The sequence below is a fragment of the Hipposideros armiger genome, unplaced genomic scaffold (genome assembly GCF_001890085.2).
Source record: "Hipposideros armiger isolate ML-2016 unplaced genomic scaffold, ASM189008v1 scaffold_834, whole genome shotgun sequence".
Taxonomy (NCBI): domain Eukaryota; kingdom Metazoa; phylum Chordata; class Mammalia; order Chiroptera; family Hipposideridae; genus Hipposideros; species Hipposideros armiger.
The window spans coordinates 127671-141046 of NW_017732184.1; the positions used below are offsets into that span (position 1 = coordinate 127671).

Below are 13376 nucleotides of genomic sequence, written 5' to 3' on the forward strand. Positions count from 1 at the left end.
GGAACAGTGCCTTTGCATGGAGTATGTCAGTGCATGAATCCCTGGATTATCTCTTGGGATTTGAAGTGAAAAGAGAGATGAGATGAGCCCAGGTTCATCCTACCTGTACCTCCTGCATTCCACCATGGATCCGTTCTTTGCACAGAAAGCTTGTGTCACAGTTGGGTGGTTCCTAGGAGCATGGGCACGGAAGGCTTTGGCCCCTCCACCTCCAGTCTCAGCCTGTCACCGGGCCCTCATGCCCTGGCTCTGACTCTTGGCTCAGATCTGCCTGGCCCTGCCCTACAGCCCTGATCCTCCTGCCTGATCTCACTTCACCTATTGCCTCTGGGGGTTCTTTTCTCAAATCTTCTAGCTTCGACTCTGATCACCCTCTCCTATTTTGGGCCTGCATTTCTAACTACCTAAAAGGATCCCAACTGCTTGCACTTCAGCCCAGAAACCTAGCAGGGCCTTCAAGGCTCTCCCCAACCTGACCCCAAACTAATTTTAGAGCCTCATCTCCTGTCATTCCTCTACATGATCTAGCTTTACCAGTCTTTTCCTAAAAAACCTCACATTTTGACGTCTGTAACCCTCTGTCTATGATGTTCCCTCCGCCTGAAGTGCCGCTTCCTTGTTAGTATCATCCTACCCCAAACTGAAGGCCCAGCTCAAATGTGACCCACTTGTGAGGACTAGAGCTACAGGCATGTGGGTTGATTTGGGAATGAGCAGGACCCTCATTACCAGAATTGAACTCCAAAGGGCGAGGCTACAACAATTTACATAGCTGTTGCTTTAGGCCAAGAGTCAGCAAACTTTTTCTGTAAAGGGCTACATAATAAGTATTTTTTGGCTTTGCGGGTCATACAGGCTCTCTTACAACTCTGCCACTGCAGCACAAAAACAACCACAAACAGTATGGAAATTAATAGGTATGACTGTGTTCCAGTAAAACTGTATTTATAAAAACAGGTGCACTGTCGTTTTCTGACCCCCCTTTTTAGGCTCTGCCTAAGGAAATTGGGTGGATTTGAACCTGTGGATGAGCATCAAGTAGGAATAGCTGTGTAGGAGCCAGGAAGGGCCAGAAAAGTCTGTCAGGGACTCTCAGGTAGGGAATAGTGTTAGGAAGGAGGCATGTGGAGGAGAGGCCAGGAGGAATGGGAGGAAGTTAATTCTGGCTGGAATATACCCATAGGATTGCTTGAAGGAGAGAAGTGGGACTCTGGAAGGGAAATTTCTGAAGGGTCCTGATCAATGTAAGCTATTCAGTAGACAGTGGAGAGCCACTGAAGGTGTTTGGTCAGTGGACTATGATCAAACCTGTATTTTTAAAAAGTCATTCTGCCTCAGTAGAAGAATGATTGGAAAAGCCAAGACTGGATGCAGGGAAACCTGCTAGGAAGCTACTGCAGTTGTCCAGGCCATTGGTTCTAGATTACGGGTCCTTGAACCAGTGCTGGTTGGATGCCTAAGAATTATCTGTAACACTTGATAAAAATATAGATTCCTGGTCCCACACCCACACCTGGGAGACGTGGATTTGGTTGATTTGGGATTGCTGACAAACCCTCCAGATTTGTGAACACTGGTCCAGCAAGGCAGGGTGAAGCCTGACCTTCAGAGGCTGTGGATGCCAGGGGGAGGAGGACCCAGGTAAGCCGGGGTTTGGCAACTGCCCTTGTCCTCCTCCTGTTCCCTTTCTGTTCAGGATGGCCCATCCATTTGACGCCGTTTTCTTCACACACCACCACTCCCCACAACATCCAATTTTGGTCACGTCCTGTCCATTCTCTTTGAAACGACTCTTCTGTCCCTTTCTTTCCATTTCTACCCTCGTTCAGGAGCCCATTCATGCTCAACTGCCCAAGCCTCTTCCCTGATGCTCTTGTCTCCAGTCTATCAAGGTAATCATAAAGCCCAGCTCAGTCTCTCTGCAGGACCTTTTTGGGCTGCCTTTGTTTTTAGGGTAAAGGTCAAGCTCCTTAGCTTAGCATTCAGGGTCCTTCAGGAGCTTACTTTCCTGCCAACCTTTCCAAGCCCATTTTCTGCCACTTCCTCTCTGTGCTTTTGAAATTTTCCTGTCCTCTACTTTTGCAATTATCCTGTACTTGTAGTCTTGCCCCATCCTAATGTCTTTCCTCCAGCTCGATCCTGTTATTCCTCCCGTTTTTTCTTTCCTGCTTGTGCATGACTGTACCTCCCTGGGGGGTGGAGTTAGCTGCCAAGGGATGCCTCCCAGGACCTTGTGCATCATAAAATGTGTGTCTTCTTCATCTGAAGTCCTAATCCTCCACTTGTGACGGACAATTGGTCACTATGGCAACTGACTGTGACGTCACAGGATTAGGACTTCAGGTGAAGTGGCAGGAGCAGGTGAGTGTGTAGGAGACAGATTTTAATATCTGTTGAAGTCCTTCCCCCCTCCCCCCAACACCCTCCTTCAGTGTCGGGGGCATGGAGGGATAGCTCGGGCTCCTGCTGATTTAAAAAATGATCCGGTGAGAGTGTGTGCCTGGCATCTGCGTGCTGCAGCAGTGTGGGGCTGACAGAGTGTGTCAACTTGAGCTCTGGCTGTGCAGGCACCGCTGCTGCGTGAGCCTGTTATTCCATTCTGGATTGCTATTTTGATACCCAGATTGCATCATTCTTCCTACGTATAAACAGGGGGTCCCCAGGGCCCTGCAGCTACTCACTTCTCCACCAACACTGTTGTTTTGATGAGCTCTATTTAAATGAGCTGCCGGATCCGGGCAGGTTCCAGCCACACATGAGCATTGTCATTTTGGGGAACATGGAGGGCTGAAGGATTTTTTTGGATCGAGTCCTAAAAGGCTGAGAGTGATGGCCTCCTGAGCTGAGCAGAGCGACAGAGCTAGTTCCTGAAAGTTGAAAATCTCGTTTTCTTCCTTCTGAGCTTCTATTCCAAGGCACCCAGAGGATTAGGAAGGAGATGCAGCTAGGAAGAGAGTCGCCTCTTTGAGGTCTCCCTCTTGCTGTTCAGTTTGGGAAAACTGCTGCAGAGCCTTCGAGATAAACAGGAACAGGAGGAGTCAACCAAGCCCTTTCTTGCAGCAGCATCTCAGGTGAGCTGGAGAAATGCAGCCTTGGCTGAGGATGCACCAGAGAAAGGAGGAGAGGATCCAGGCTGCTCCCCCTACCCTACCCAGAACCCAGCTCCCTGAGGCTTAGGCCCTGCGGCCCAGCTGGCTGCAGCATGCAGGGTGGGTGTTCCTGGGTGCTTGGTAAGCACCAGCCTCGGGGACCTGTGGTGGTCTCACCTGTCGCTCTTCTGACTTCTCTCCCAGGTATTGCTCTAATCACAGGGCAGCAGGGGCACAGGTAAGCCTACTGGCAGCCAGGGGCAGGAGCAGCAGTCACCTTAGGATCAAAATCGGTCTTTCTAGCAGGGACTGGGCATCCGGGGAGTGGGTACAACGTGTTTCTCAAAGGATCTGCTGCTCTGAGCTATAGGCTAGAGGAAGGTTCCAGGGGCTTGTGTGGTGGGGGCCTGAACTGATGCCCAGTACCCTGGAGCTGCCCTTGGGTGGGAGGACAGGAATGGTTCGTGAGGATGGTCAGCCCACTAGAGGATACACCTAGAGTGCTTTTTTCTCCTTGTATAGTGTCTGACAGAGGCATCGGGAGGTAGAATGTCTTACTTGTGGCTATAGAGGGAATCAAGAACTGCTCAGTGGTTCAGGGTACCATCTATGTTTTATAAGCGCTCTGTGATTTTTAGCTAAGTTCCGCCCGCTCTCTGGGTCTCCGTGATACCTTTTCATGGTGAGGGGATTGGCCAGATGAGCAGTGCAAAAAGCTAGGTCTGTCCAGCTTTGGTTCTGTTGGTGAGAGCTGGCAGAAGAGATTGAGGCTGCTTCAGAGGGTGCCACTGCTCTGTTGGAGTCAGAGCTTGGGCCCCAGCTGCCACGTTTCATGGAGCCCTGGACAAGAGCAGTAGAATGAAGGGTTTCTTAACCTTCAGAGGGTTGCTTAGCACTGAGCTTTGGCTTATGTGCCTGGGGTGTGTGTGTGTCCCTGCCTGGTGGGCTGAGCTGACCCCAATGCTGGCTTTCGGAGAACTCCATGGGATTTGTCTCCCACCCCAGCCTCCTGGTGCCCAGGTTGCCTTGCCTCTGCTGGTCATGTCTGAAGGGTGGACTACCTAGTCTCAGCCCCCTTCCGTCGCTGCCTCACTGAGTCCCGGGCTCAGCACATTGTCTAGGCCCCAGCAGCAGCCTTGTAGGGCCAAACCTCAGGCTGCACTCTAAGCCTGCTCATGGGTCCTTCAGTGCAGTGAGAGGTAGGGGAGCAAAATGTGTCCGCCAACTCACTGCCAACCCCCAGGCTACCTAGGTATCAGGATACCCTTCTGTATGTTGGGTGTCTGCCCTTTTCTCTGCCAGAAGGGAAATATATCAGAGCTGCATTCACAGTCTTTAACTTTTTGGAGCCTCTTTAAAACTGGGTGAGCCCACCTCTCTCAGTTGCATGACACAGGGTACAGAGCTATCAGGCTCAGACACAGGGCAGGGGGGTGCTCTCTCTAAGGCACTGGCCTTCAAACTGGTTGTACATTGTAATCATCTAGGGACTTTTTAAAAATACTGATGCCTGGGTCCCATCTCCTGAAACTCCGATTTATTAATAATTGATATAGGATGTGGACTGGACATTGGGATGTTTAATAGTGCCTCATATGATTCAGATATGTAACGAAGTGTGAGAACCACTGGTCTATAGAACAAAACTGCCTCTAGATTATTTCCCCCAGGTAGAAAAACTGCTCCACTTGCCTTTTCTCAAAGACCATATTTCTTAAAACTTTAAGCCCAGAAGGGGCCGGCTTTCATTTCCTTCTGGATACCCAGGTCCAGAGCTAGTTTTGTCACCATTAGAGTCTGATCGTTATTATGGAATATTTTCTTAAAATCAAATTATTTAGTTAATTTAAGTTACCTTGTTTATTTACACTTCCACTAGAGAAGAGTGGCCTAGTGGAAAGGGCTGGAGACAAACAGACGTGGAGACAGACATAGTGGAGACAGACAGACTTGGGTTTCAATTGCACTTCTGCCCCTGCTTTGTATGCTCTTTGATGGGTGACAACTTCCTGGAGCCTCAGTCTCTCCAACTATGAAATGGGGACAATGCCTACCTCTCAGAGATGGTTTGATGATTAAATGAGAGAACACACATGTAAAGTACTTGGTACAGGGAATGGTGGTGGAAGAGAAATTTGGCCAGAAATGCTCACTCTTGTGACAGATGGACTGAACATCCTTGGCTTTCAGAGTCCCTCGACCAGGCTCCTAGGTCCCCGGGAGGACCTCTCGTGGCAGTGACTTCTCCATTCTAGAGCAGAAGCCGCACCTCCTCGGGGGATGGTTGTGTGTGGCCTTTGGGCCCTGGCTCTACGTTTTTTCAGAATTGATGCTCCTGTGTATGAAATAAAAGCTCAAGGCTGTTTCTTTGAATAATTCAAATAGAAAGAAAGCAATATATCTAAATATTTTACGTAATGTGTGATTTAAATGTATATTAATAACTAAATTGATGTTAAATATTGTTAGTAGATGTTTGGTTACTTTAGATGCATCCACGGCTCTAGGAGTGCATGTATTCCAGTTGTCTTAAAAAAATTTTTTTTGGGCCGGCCGAGTGGCTCAGTTGGTTAAGATCTCACTCAAGAGTGCGAGTTCTGAGCAATAGCGGTTCAAGTCCCAGGCCAAGCTGAGCTGCCGCTGAACTGCCAACAGGTAGCAGGATGGCTCAGCTATAAAAAAAGAAAAAAAAAAAAGAAAAAAATTTTTTTTGTTGTTTTGGTATCCTCATTGAAAAATGTGGAATTCCCTCTTTAAAAAGCTCAAGGTTGGGCTGGCCAAGTGGCTCAGTTGGTTAAGAGCTCGCGCAAGAGTGTGAGCGCTGAGCAACAGGGTCGCCAGTTCGATTCCCAGCCCGAGCTGAGCTGTTGCTGAGCTGCCAACAGGTGGCAGGATGGCTCAGCTAAAAAATAAAATAAATAAACAAACAAATAAATAAATAAATAAAATAAACTAATAAAGCTCAAGGTTGACACAGCTTGATGGGGTTAGGGACCTTCTAAGGGAGGATAAGAATTTCTGGACAAGGGTGTTGTGACACAAAAAGAACACATGTCTTCTTTGCCCACTCTGGGCCCCAGAGCCACCTTAAGACCTGCTTGCACCCTGCCGTGATTCTGCATCTCTGCTGTCGGGCTGCAGCAGCCCCACTTCAGGCAGGATGAGCCTTTAGATCCAGGCCTCCCCTCAGCCACAAGCCTGTCTCCTGCCTTTCTGACAAGGGTGACAGCCAGGTCGCTGTTGGGCTGCCTGTGCCTTCCCGTCTTGCCCAGGGGAATATTTCTGAAGCCTGGCTGCAGAAGGCAGAGGAAGCGGATTGGATAAGCCATACTTCTTCTGCTATTCCCGTATCCTCATTTCAATGACGTAGACAGTAAGGTTCAGAGAAAGGGGGTCACTTACCTCCGGTGGCTGATCGTGCCAGCCCTGGGCCTGGAACCCACATCTCCCAATTCACAGCTTTCCCCGAGCACCACACCTCTGCTGTGGCTCAGAAATGATTCCTTTATCATCCTGGGCTGGCTTTTGTTTTCCGTCACCCTGAAAACTTCCAGGTGGCTTCTTATTACTTTCAGTGGCTATGAGTGCAAGGAATACACATGGAATACCCAAACCCAAAAGAAACATTATTGTCCAAGTTGCTAAAAATCATGCGATGTCTTTTAACACCAATTGTGGATCATTTTTGTATGCAGACATGTGAACAGATAGTTAAAATGCAGTGTGATATTTGTTATATTAAAAGAAGTTTCAGGGTGCTGTGGGGGCCCAGAAGAGGGGGTAATGAGCTCATTCCGAGGGAAATGAACCTTGCTTCTCAAAGGTGGAACTTTGGGAACAGGTTTGAAAGGATGAATAGGAGTTTATCTGAAAAGGAGGGGTACAAGAAAGAGTATTTCAGTGAGAGGGAACAGCATTTGACAAACAGAGTTATGCGAAAGTTTGGTATTCAGAAGGTAGCAGAGATATTTAGCATGGCAAGGACATAGGTGTGTGGCAGGTGAAGCTAGAGGTGTGACTAGAGAGAGGTAAGGCCAACTTGAAAAGGGCCTTGAACACCAAGCTGAGGATCTGGGCCTTTAAGACCAAGGGAGGTAGACGATGTGTGATGAGGCCTTCTCTGATCTATTCAGTTATTATTTTTTTCATGATGCTAATGAGGCTGTGTTACAATGACTAATGTGTGGGCATCTGGTACCAGGGAGTTGGAAGCCTTGTGGAAATTATTTTTAATGATTAGAGTGGCATTTCTGACCTAGGTGTAGATGAGGAGGGTCTCCCCAGGATGAGCCAATTGGAAGGGAGGAACAGTTACCTGATTCCCCTGGATGATGCCACCTGTGGAGAGCATCCTTCTCCACTTTTAGCCACTGTTCTTGACAGGCAGGAGAGTATCTAGGAGATTCCAGATTCAGTTCTGTCATTACAGCCCATGGCTCTGTGAAGGCTGGGAGAGGTTTGTTTTGGGGGAGGAAGATAAGGGGAGGAAGAGTATTAAACTATTATTTTGCATAATTTGTGGCTTTTGATTTTCCCAGGATATATCAGTTAGCTTTTGCTGTATAATAAACCACTCCAAAACTTAGTGGTTAAAACAACTAAACTATTTAATTTAAGATTCCATAGGTTGGCAATTTGGTCTGGGCGTCCCTGGGCTGGGCTTGGCCAATCTCAACTGTGCTGACTTCTGAGTCTATGTTCAGCTGCTGGGTCAGTTGGAGCTAACAGGCTTATGATGGCTTCAGGTGGGATGCCTGAGGCACCTGAGGCCACTCTCTGCATGGCCTCTCATCTTCCAGCGATCTAAGCTGAGCTTGTTCACATGGCAGTCTTATTGTTCCAAGGGCAAGAGCAGAATCATAGAAAGCCACTTCAGGTCTAGGCTGAGAACTTGTTCAGTGTCACTTTGGCTGCATTCTGTTGGCCAAAGCAGGTCATGAGGACAGCCTAGCTTTAAAGGGTGGAGAACATACTTTTTCATGGCCCAGCAGTATTCCATTGTATATATGTATACCACATCTTCTTTATCCAATCATCTGCTGAAATCTTATCATTCCTACAACATGGATGGACCTAGAGGGTATAATGCTAAGTGGAATAAGTCAGACCCAGAAAGACAAATACCATATGATTTCACTTATATGCAGAATCTAAAGAACAAAATAAATAAACAAACAAAACAGAAGCAGACTCATAGATATAGAGAAACTGATGGTTGCCAGAGGGGAAGGGTTTTGGTAGCTGGGTAAAAAAAGGTGAAGGGATTAAGAAATACAAATTGGTAATTATAAAATAGTCACGGGGATATAAAGTACAGCATAGAGAATATAGTCAGTGATATTATAACAACTATGTATAGTGCCAGGTGGGTACTAGACTAACCAAGGGGATCACTGCATAAATTATATAAGTGTCTAACCACTATGCTATACACTTGAAACTAATATAAAATAACATTGTCAACTATAACTGAAAAAAATAATTTAAAAAAAGGGTGGAGAACAGACTCTACCTTTTAATGGCTAGGATTGCAAGGGCAAGGGTACACAGAGGCGAAGAATTTGTGGCCATTTTTTCAATCTACCTCTCAGATTGTCTGACTTTCATCACCTGAGAGGGTTGATAATTGAGGTTATTAGCATGAATGGGATCTGAAAAATCTTTTGAATTCAAAGTTAACATCCATGGAGGATCATGTGCTTTCTAAAGTACTAACTAATTTAATCCCCACAGCAACTCTGATTCTCCCTTTCTCTCTTACATATGCAGAATCTGGGGCACAGAGGAGTTAAGTGAGATTAAGGGACTTGTTCAGCCAAGGTTATTGGTGGTAAAACTGGTGTTTGTCTGTGTTTAGAGCAACGGCCACCATATCGTTTTGATGATATGAGGCAGAGCAGCCTGTGATGGGACTGCAGCATTCATGGCCATAGGCAGCCCCTTTCCATTTCGTTCTCATTCCTGGACACAGGTACCCAGTCCTGCTCAGGAGGCTCATTTCCTTGCACCAGTGGGAAGATTGCCCTTAGGGTTGGCCAGAAGGTCACTACAGTCTCCAGGTGGCAGTCTGACACCACTTTATTTAGGAGCCCTCTATACAGAGGAGTGTATTGGAGATTGTTGATTTCTCTGGGGAGAAAGGGTAAGCCAAGATGTCCATGTTCACAGGTGAAACATACATACGTGTGATGCACCCCACATGGGCTGGGTGGAGAAGGCCCAACAAAAGTTCTCTGAGCCCCAGGGGCAGACCAATTGATATTGGTTGTAACAAGAGAAAAATACCTCCTAGAGGAGCAGGCATGGAGGCCTTGCCTTTCTCGCTAGGGCCTTTTGGAAGCTCTGGCTTTGAGATCTTGAAAGTGATTCTGAGATAACTTTCATGGCTGGAACTCTGCCCTGGTCTAAACTGTCCCCCTGAAGCTCAGTCAGTAATGAGAGATGGGCTCTCAGGGCTGTGGGAAGAGGAGTGGGGGCAACAGGAAGGCACCTGATTATCAGAACCAGAGCAGGGCTGGGCCTGCCGTAGCATGGCTTGTGGGATGGAGAAGCAAGGCGGGATCAGGCAAAGACCAGGATGTGAGGAGGTCTGTACAGCAGACCCCTAATGAGATGGTCATGGTCAGAGTACCTGGATGGCTAACTGCAGGCTATAGCATCAAACATAGTTCATTTTGCACAAGTGATACTGGCACATACCTTGGTGGTGTATATTAGAAATCTCTGTGTCTGGGCCTTATGTTATGTATACTTTTGCCATGTTGCCCTGACTCTGCTATTTTTCCCTCCCCCTCCTAGAGTTCATCTCCTGTCCTGGGTGTAAGCAAGTATACCTTACCAGGGATGTAACTGAACATTTCTTTCTGCACTGCTTTTCTGCCGGGCAATCCAAGATGGCCAGGGTAAGTCAGGACAAGCAAAGAAGCAGCTGATCCTTTCCGCAGACTTGTAGTGCCCCTGTCCATAAGTCCATCTCTCTATTCTTCATTCCAACTCATTCCTCCTCTGTCAGTTTGCCTCATCATCCATCCTTCTATGCATCCACCCATCCTTCTATCCAGAAGAAAATCAAAATGTTTGAGCTGGGGAAATCAAAATGGAATATCTTACACGTGGTAGGCTCTGTGCTGGGTGCCGGGCAGACAGAGACCCCATGTTCTCTACTCTTAAGAAATTCATCGTTTAATTAGTAAACCTTGTATTTCTCCTCTTTTCTCCCCTTCTGTACATTTTCCAGATGCCAGTGTGAGGAGAAAGCTGTCAGAATCCACATCAGTTTAGTGGCCTGTATTATTTAGGCACAGACAAGCTAATTTTTTCCACATGTCTTCTTCTCCAGCCCTGCAAGATAGTTGCTGACCAACTGAATGAGCATTTGGACTAGGAGAGGACTGAGTACTCTGGGGCCCACCAGCCCCAGTTGTGGAAACACAGCTCTGAGAGTTGGTCTGTGCTTGTGTTTCCTGGCTGTATACAATTTTCTTTCTGTGTATCCCACATCAGTGGGTTCCTCCTCTCTGCAGGCATGTGAATGTTTCAGCTTCGCCTGTGCTCTCCCATTTTCCCCTTTGTCTGCTTGGGGAACTTCTACTTGTCATTCTATATCCAATTCAAATGTCACTTTTTTATGAAACTTTCCCTGGCCCCTCCTACACTGAGCTCCTGGAAAGCTCCCTTTGCTTCCTTTTATCACTTGCATTTTATTACTCATTGAATGTCTGTCACCTCGTGGAGACTCTGTGCCTCGAGAGCAGATCCTCGCCTCATTCATTTGGGCGTCCTCATCTTCAGCACAGCATTTGTGTTAATAACTCCTGAGGCCAGTGTTCTTTTAGTGACAAAGGGTGCTTTCCTTCACAAGCCCTCACATGTCCCTCCCAGGCACCTCTCGGGAATTGACTACACTCCCAAACAGTGGGGGAACAGCCCTGCAGGATCCCAGGTCCTAGAGCATTCACCACTCCTAGAGGCAGGCCCAAATAAGGATATTGGCAGTAACTCCAGAACTCTCTGCTTCCAGAACTGCTCTGAGTGCAAGGAGAAGAGGGCGGCACACATCCTCTGTACCTACTGCAACCGCTGGCTGTGCAGCTCCTGCACGGAGGAGCACCGGCATGGCCCCATCCCCGGGGGGCCGCTCTTCCCGCTGGCCCAGAAGGGATCCCCAGGTATCACTCCTCCTCTGCTCTTCCTGGCAGCTCACATGCCCTGAAGCCAGTGCTAAAGTCTAATAACTCTCTGACCTTGTTTCCCAGCTGCGGGTGAGGGGAGGGGTGGTCTCAGAGCCTTTCTCAGAGGGGAGATGTCTCCTCCAGAGTCATAGTCACAGTGTCAGCCACTCTAGGCACTCCCTATTGGGGGTGGGAGTGGGTTGGTATGGGTGAGATGGTGCAGGGAGGAATAGTTGTGAATTATCATGGGCTGTCTGGTTTCCCTCCTTTCACCTCTATTTAGAGCAATCATGCCTCACTTCTATTTAGCTAGTTACTTACTTAAACAGCCTGTATCAGGGCTTGTCCATTGGTCCATCCAGTGCCCTTTGTTTTCAATGACAATCTTTTTGAAAGTCTTTCCCCAAGGCCCTTGAACCGTGGGAGGGGTTTTACCTTTGTCATACCCACAGGAACCAGATTTAATGATTCATGTGATCTGGCCTGGAGCCTGGCAAGGCTGGGTAGCTGGTTTCAGCCCCGCCATACAGAATCCTGGTTAATGAAGAGGCTTGAGTTGAATTTTAGCGGATCCATTATTCTGCAGGAGACCCGTGTACTGCAGCGGCAAGCACCTTCCTCAGTCTCTGGCAGGTGGTGGGATGCCGGGGCTTGACGGGAGAGCTGGGCAAACCCAGCCAGGCTAAGCCTGCATTTCTCCTTGTGCTCCTGGAATCTCAGTGCCCAGAGAGAAGCCTCTCCTCTTTGCACCACCTTTCCTCCATGCTTTGTGTCTCCCCCGTGTCCATTGAGGGCCAAGGGCTGCTCAGCGGAGCATACCTGACGTGTGCCTGAGCTGGAGACACCCACGTTCTCCATCTTGTCTGGCAGGAGTGAATGGTGGTTCTGGGGACTTCGCCTTGTACTGTCCTCTCCACACACAGGAAGTGCTCAAGCTCTTCTGCGAGACCTGTGATGTGCTCACCTGCCATAGCTGCCTCATGGTGGAACACAAGGAGCACAGGTAGGGCTGGCTGGCTGCCCAATGGGGCTTGGGAGGGCTCCGGACTCCCCACTGTGAGAGTGCTGGGCTCCCAGTGCATCAAAACCCTCTCCCTGCGCAAGCCAGCCTGCATCCCGGGGCTGAAGTTTTCACTGTTCTTGTTGTGGGGCTTCTCTGGAGAAGGCCTGAGGGCCAAGAGCTTGCAGTATCTCTGACTTTCCCTGGATATAATCCCAGCCTTCATCAGCCTGGCTGAGACACGCATTGGGGGGATTCTTGATTAGCTGCATGCTCAGAATAAGACTCAGCCATCTTCAACTTTTTCTCTGCCTCATCCTCTAGGTGCAGACATCTTGAAGAAGTTCTACAAAACCAGAGGATGCTTCTGGAAAGTGTGACTACACAGGTGGCTCATAAGAAATCCAGTCTACAGACTTCTGCAAAGCAAATCGAGGACAGGTAGCACAGGCTAGCACCTTGTCAGCCCTGGAAACGCTCTGTTCCCTCATATATTGGGCATGCCATTAAGTAGATGTGGGCACATGTCCCAGAAGGCATTTGTCCTGGCCTTAGTGGTCTCAGGGCCAGTGAAAGTGCTTTGGGTCATCATTTGGTGAGTGAGACCAAGCTAGGTCAAGACGATCAGAGTCAGTCTGGACCAAAGTACATGCCTTCTGAAACTGGTGGTGAAATAGCCCAAGGCAGGGGCTTGAGAACAAGGGCACGGACTAGATAGCTGGGGAAGAGAGTGCTGTTTATCCTGTGAGTGCAACACGTGAGTGGTAACCTGCCCTTTGTTACCCCTTTCCCAGTGTTTCAGTAGAAATCTACAAATGATATGTAGTCATTGGTATTTTATGTAGGAAGAGGAATAAGTAAGTACAAAAAGCTCATCATGTGGCAGGCACTGGATTGGGCATAATATATGCATTAATTTTGTTCAATTATTACAATTCTTTGGGTCAGAGGTTATCTCCATTTTACTGATGAGGAGACAGGTTCAGAGAGGTTAGGTGACTTGTCTGAGTTCACACAGCTTCTCAGTGAGCTGGGATTGGAAGCTAGGCCTGTATGACTTCAGAGCCCATGTTCTCTCTCTCTCTCTCTCTCTCTCTCTCTCTCTCTCTCTCTCTC

General features: G+C 48.1%; 1 protein-coding gene across 6 annotated transcripts in view; it reads left to right on the plus strand.

The window, feature by feature from the left end:
• The window catches only part of TRIM66 (tripartite motif containing 66), a 65910-nt gene that overhangs the window by 27096 nt on the left and 25438 nt on the right, over positions 1–13376 (plus strand). For 3 of the 6 annotated variants that reach the window (XM_019629279.1, XM_019629281.1, XM_019629280.1), the window contains exons 3-6: positions 9888–9991; positions 11110–11257; positions 12131–12263; positions 12585–12701. In XM_019629279.1, the coding sequence (XP_019484824.1) occupies positions 9983–9991; positions 11110–11257; positions 12131–12263; positions 12585–12701 (407 nt within the window). In that variant the 5' untranslated portion in view covers positions 9888–9982. Of the gene's footprint in view, positions 1–2249; positions 2362–2492; positions 3072–9887; positions 9992–11109; positions 11258–12130; positions 12264–12584; positions 12702–13376 lie in introns of those variants that run through there. The other 3 variants (XM_019629283.1, XM_019629282.1, XM_019629284.1) reach the window with 3 other exon arrangements.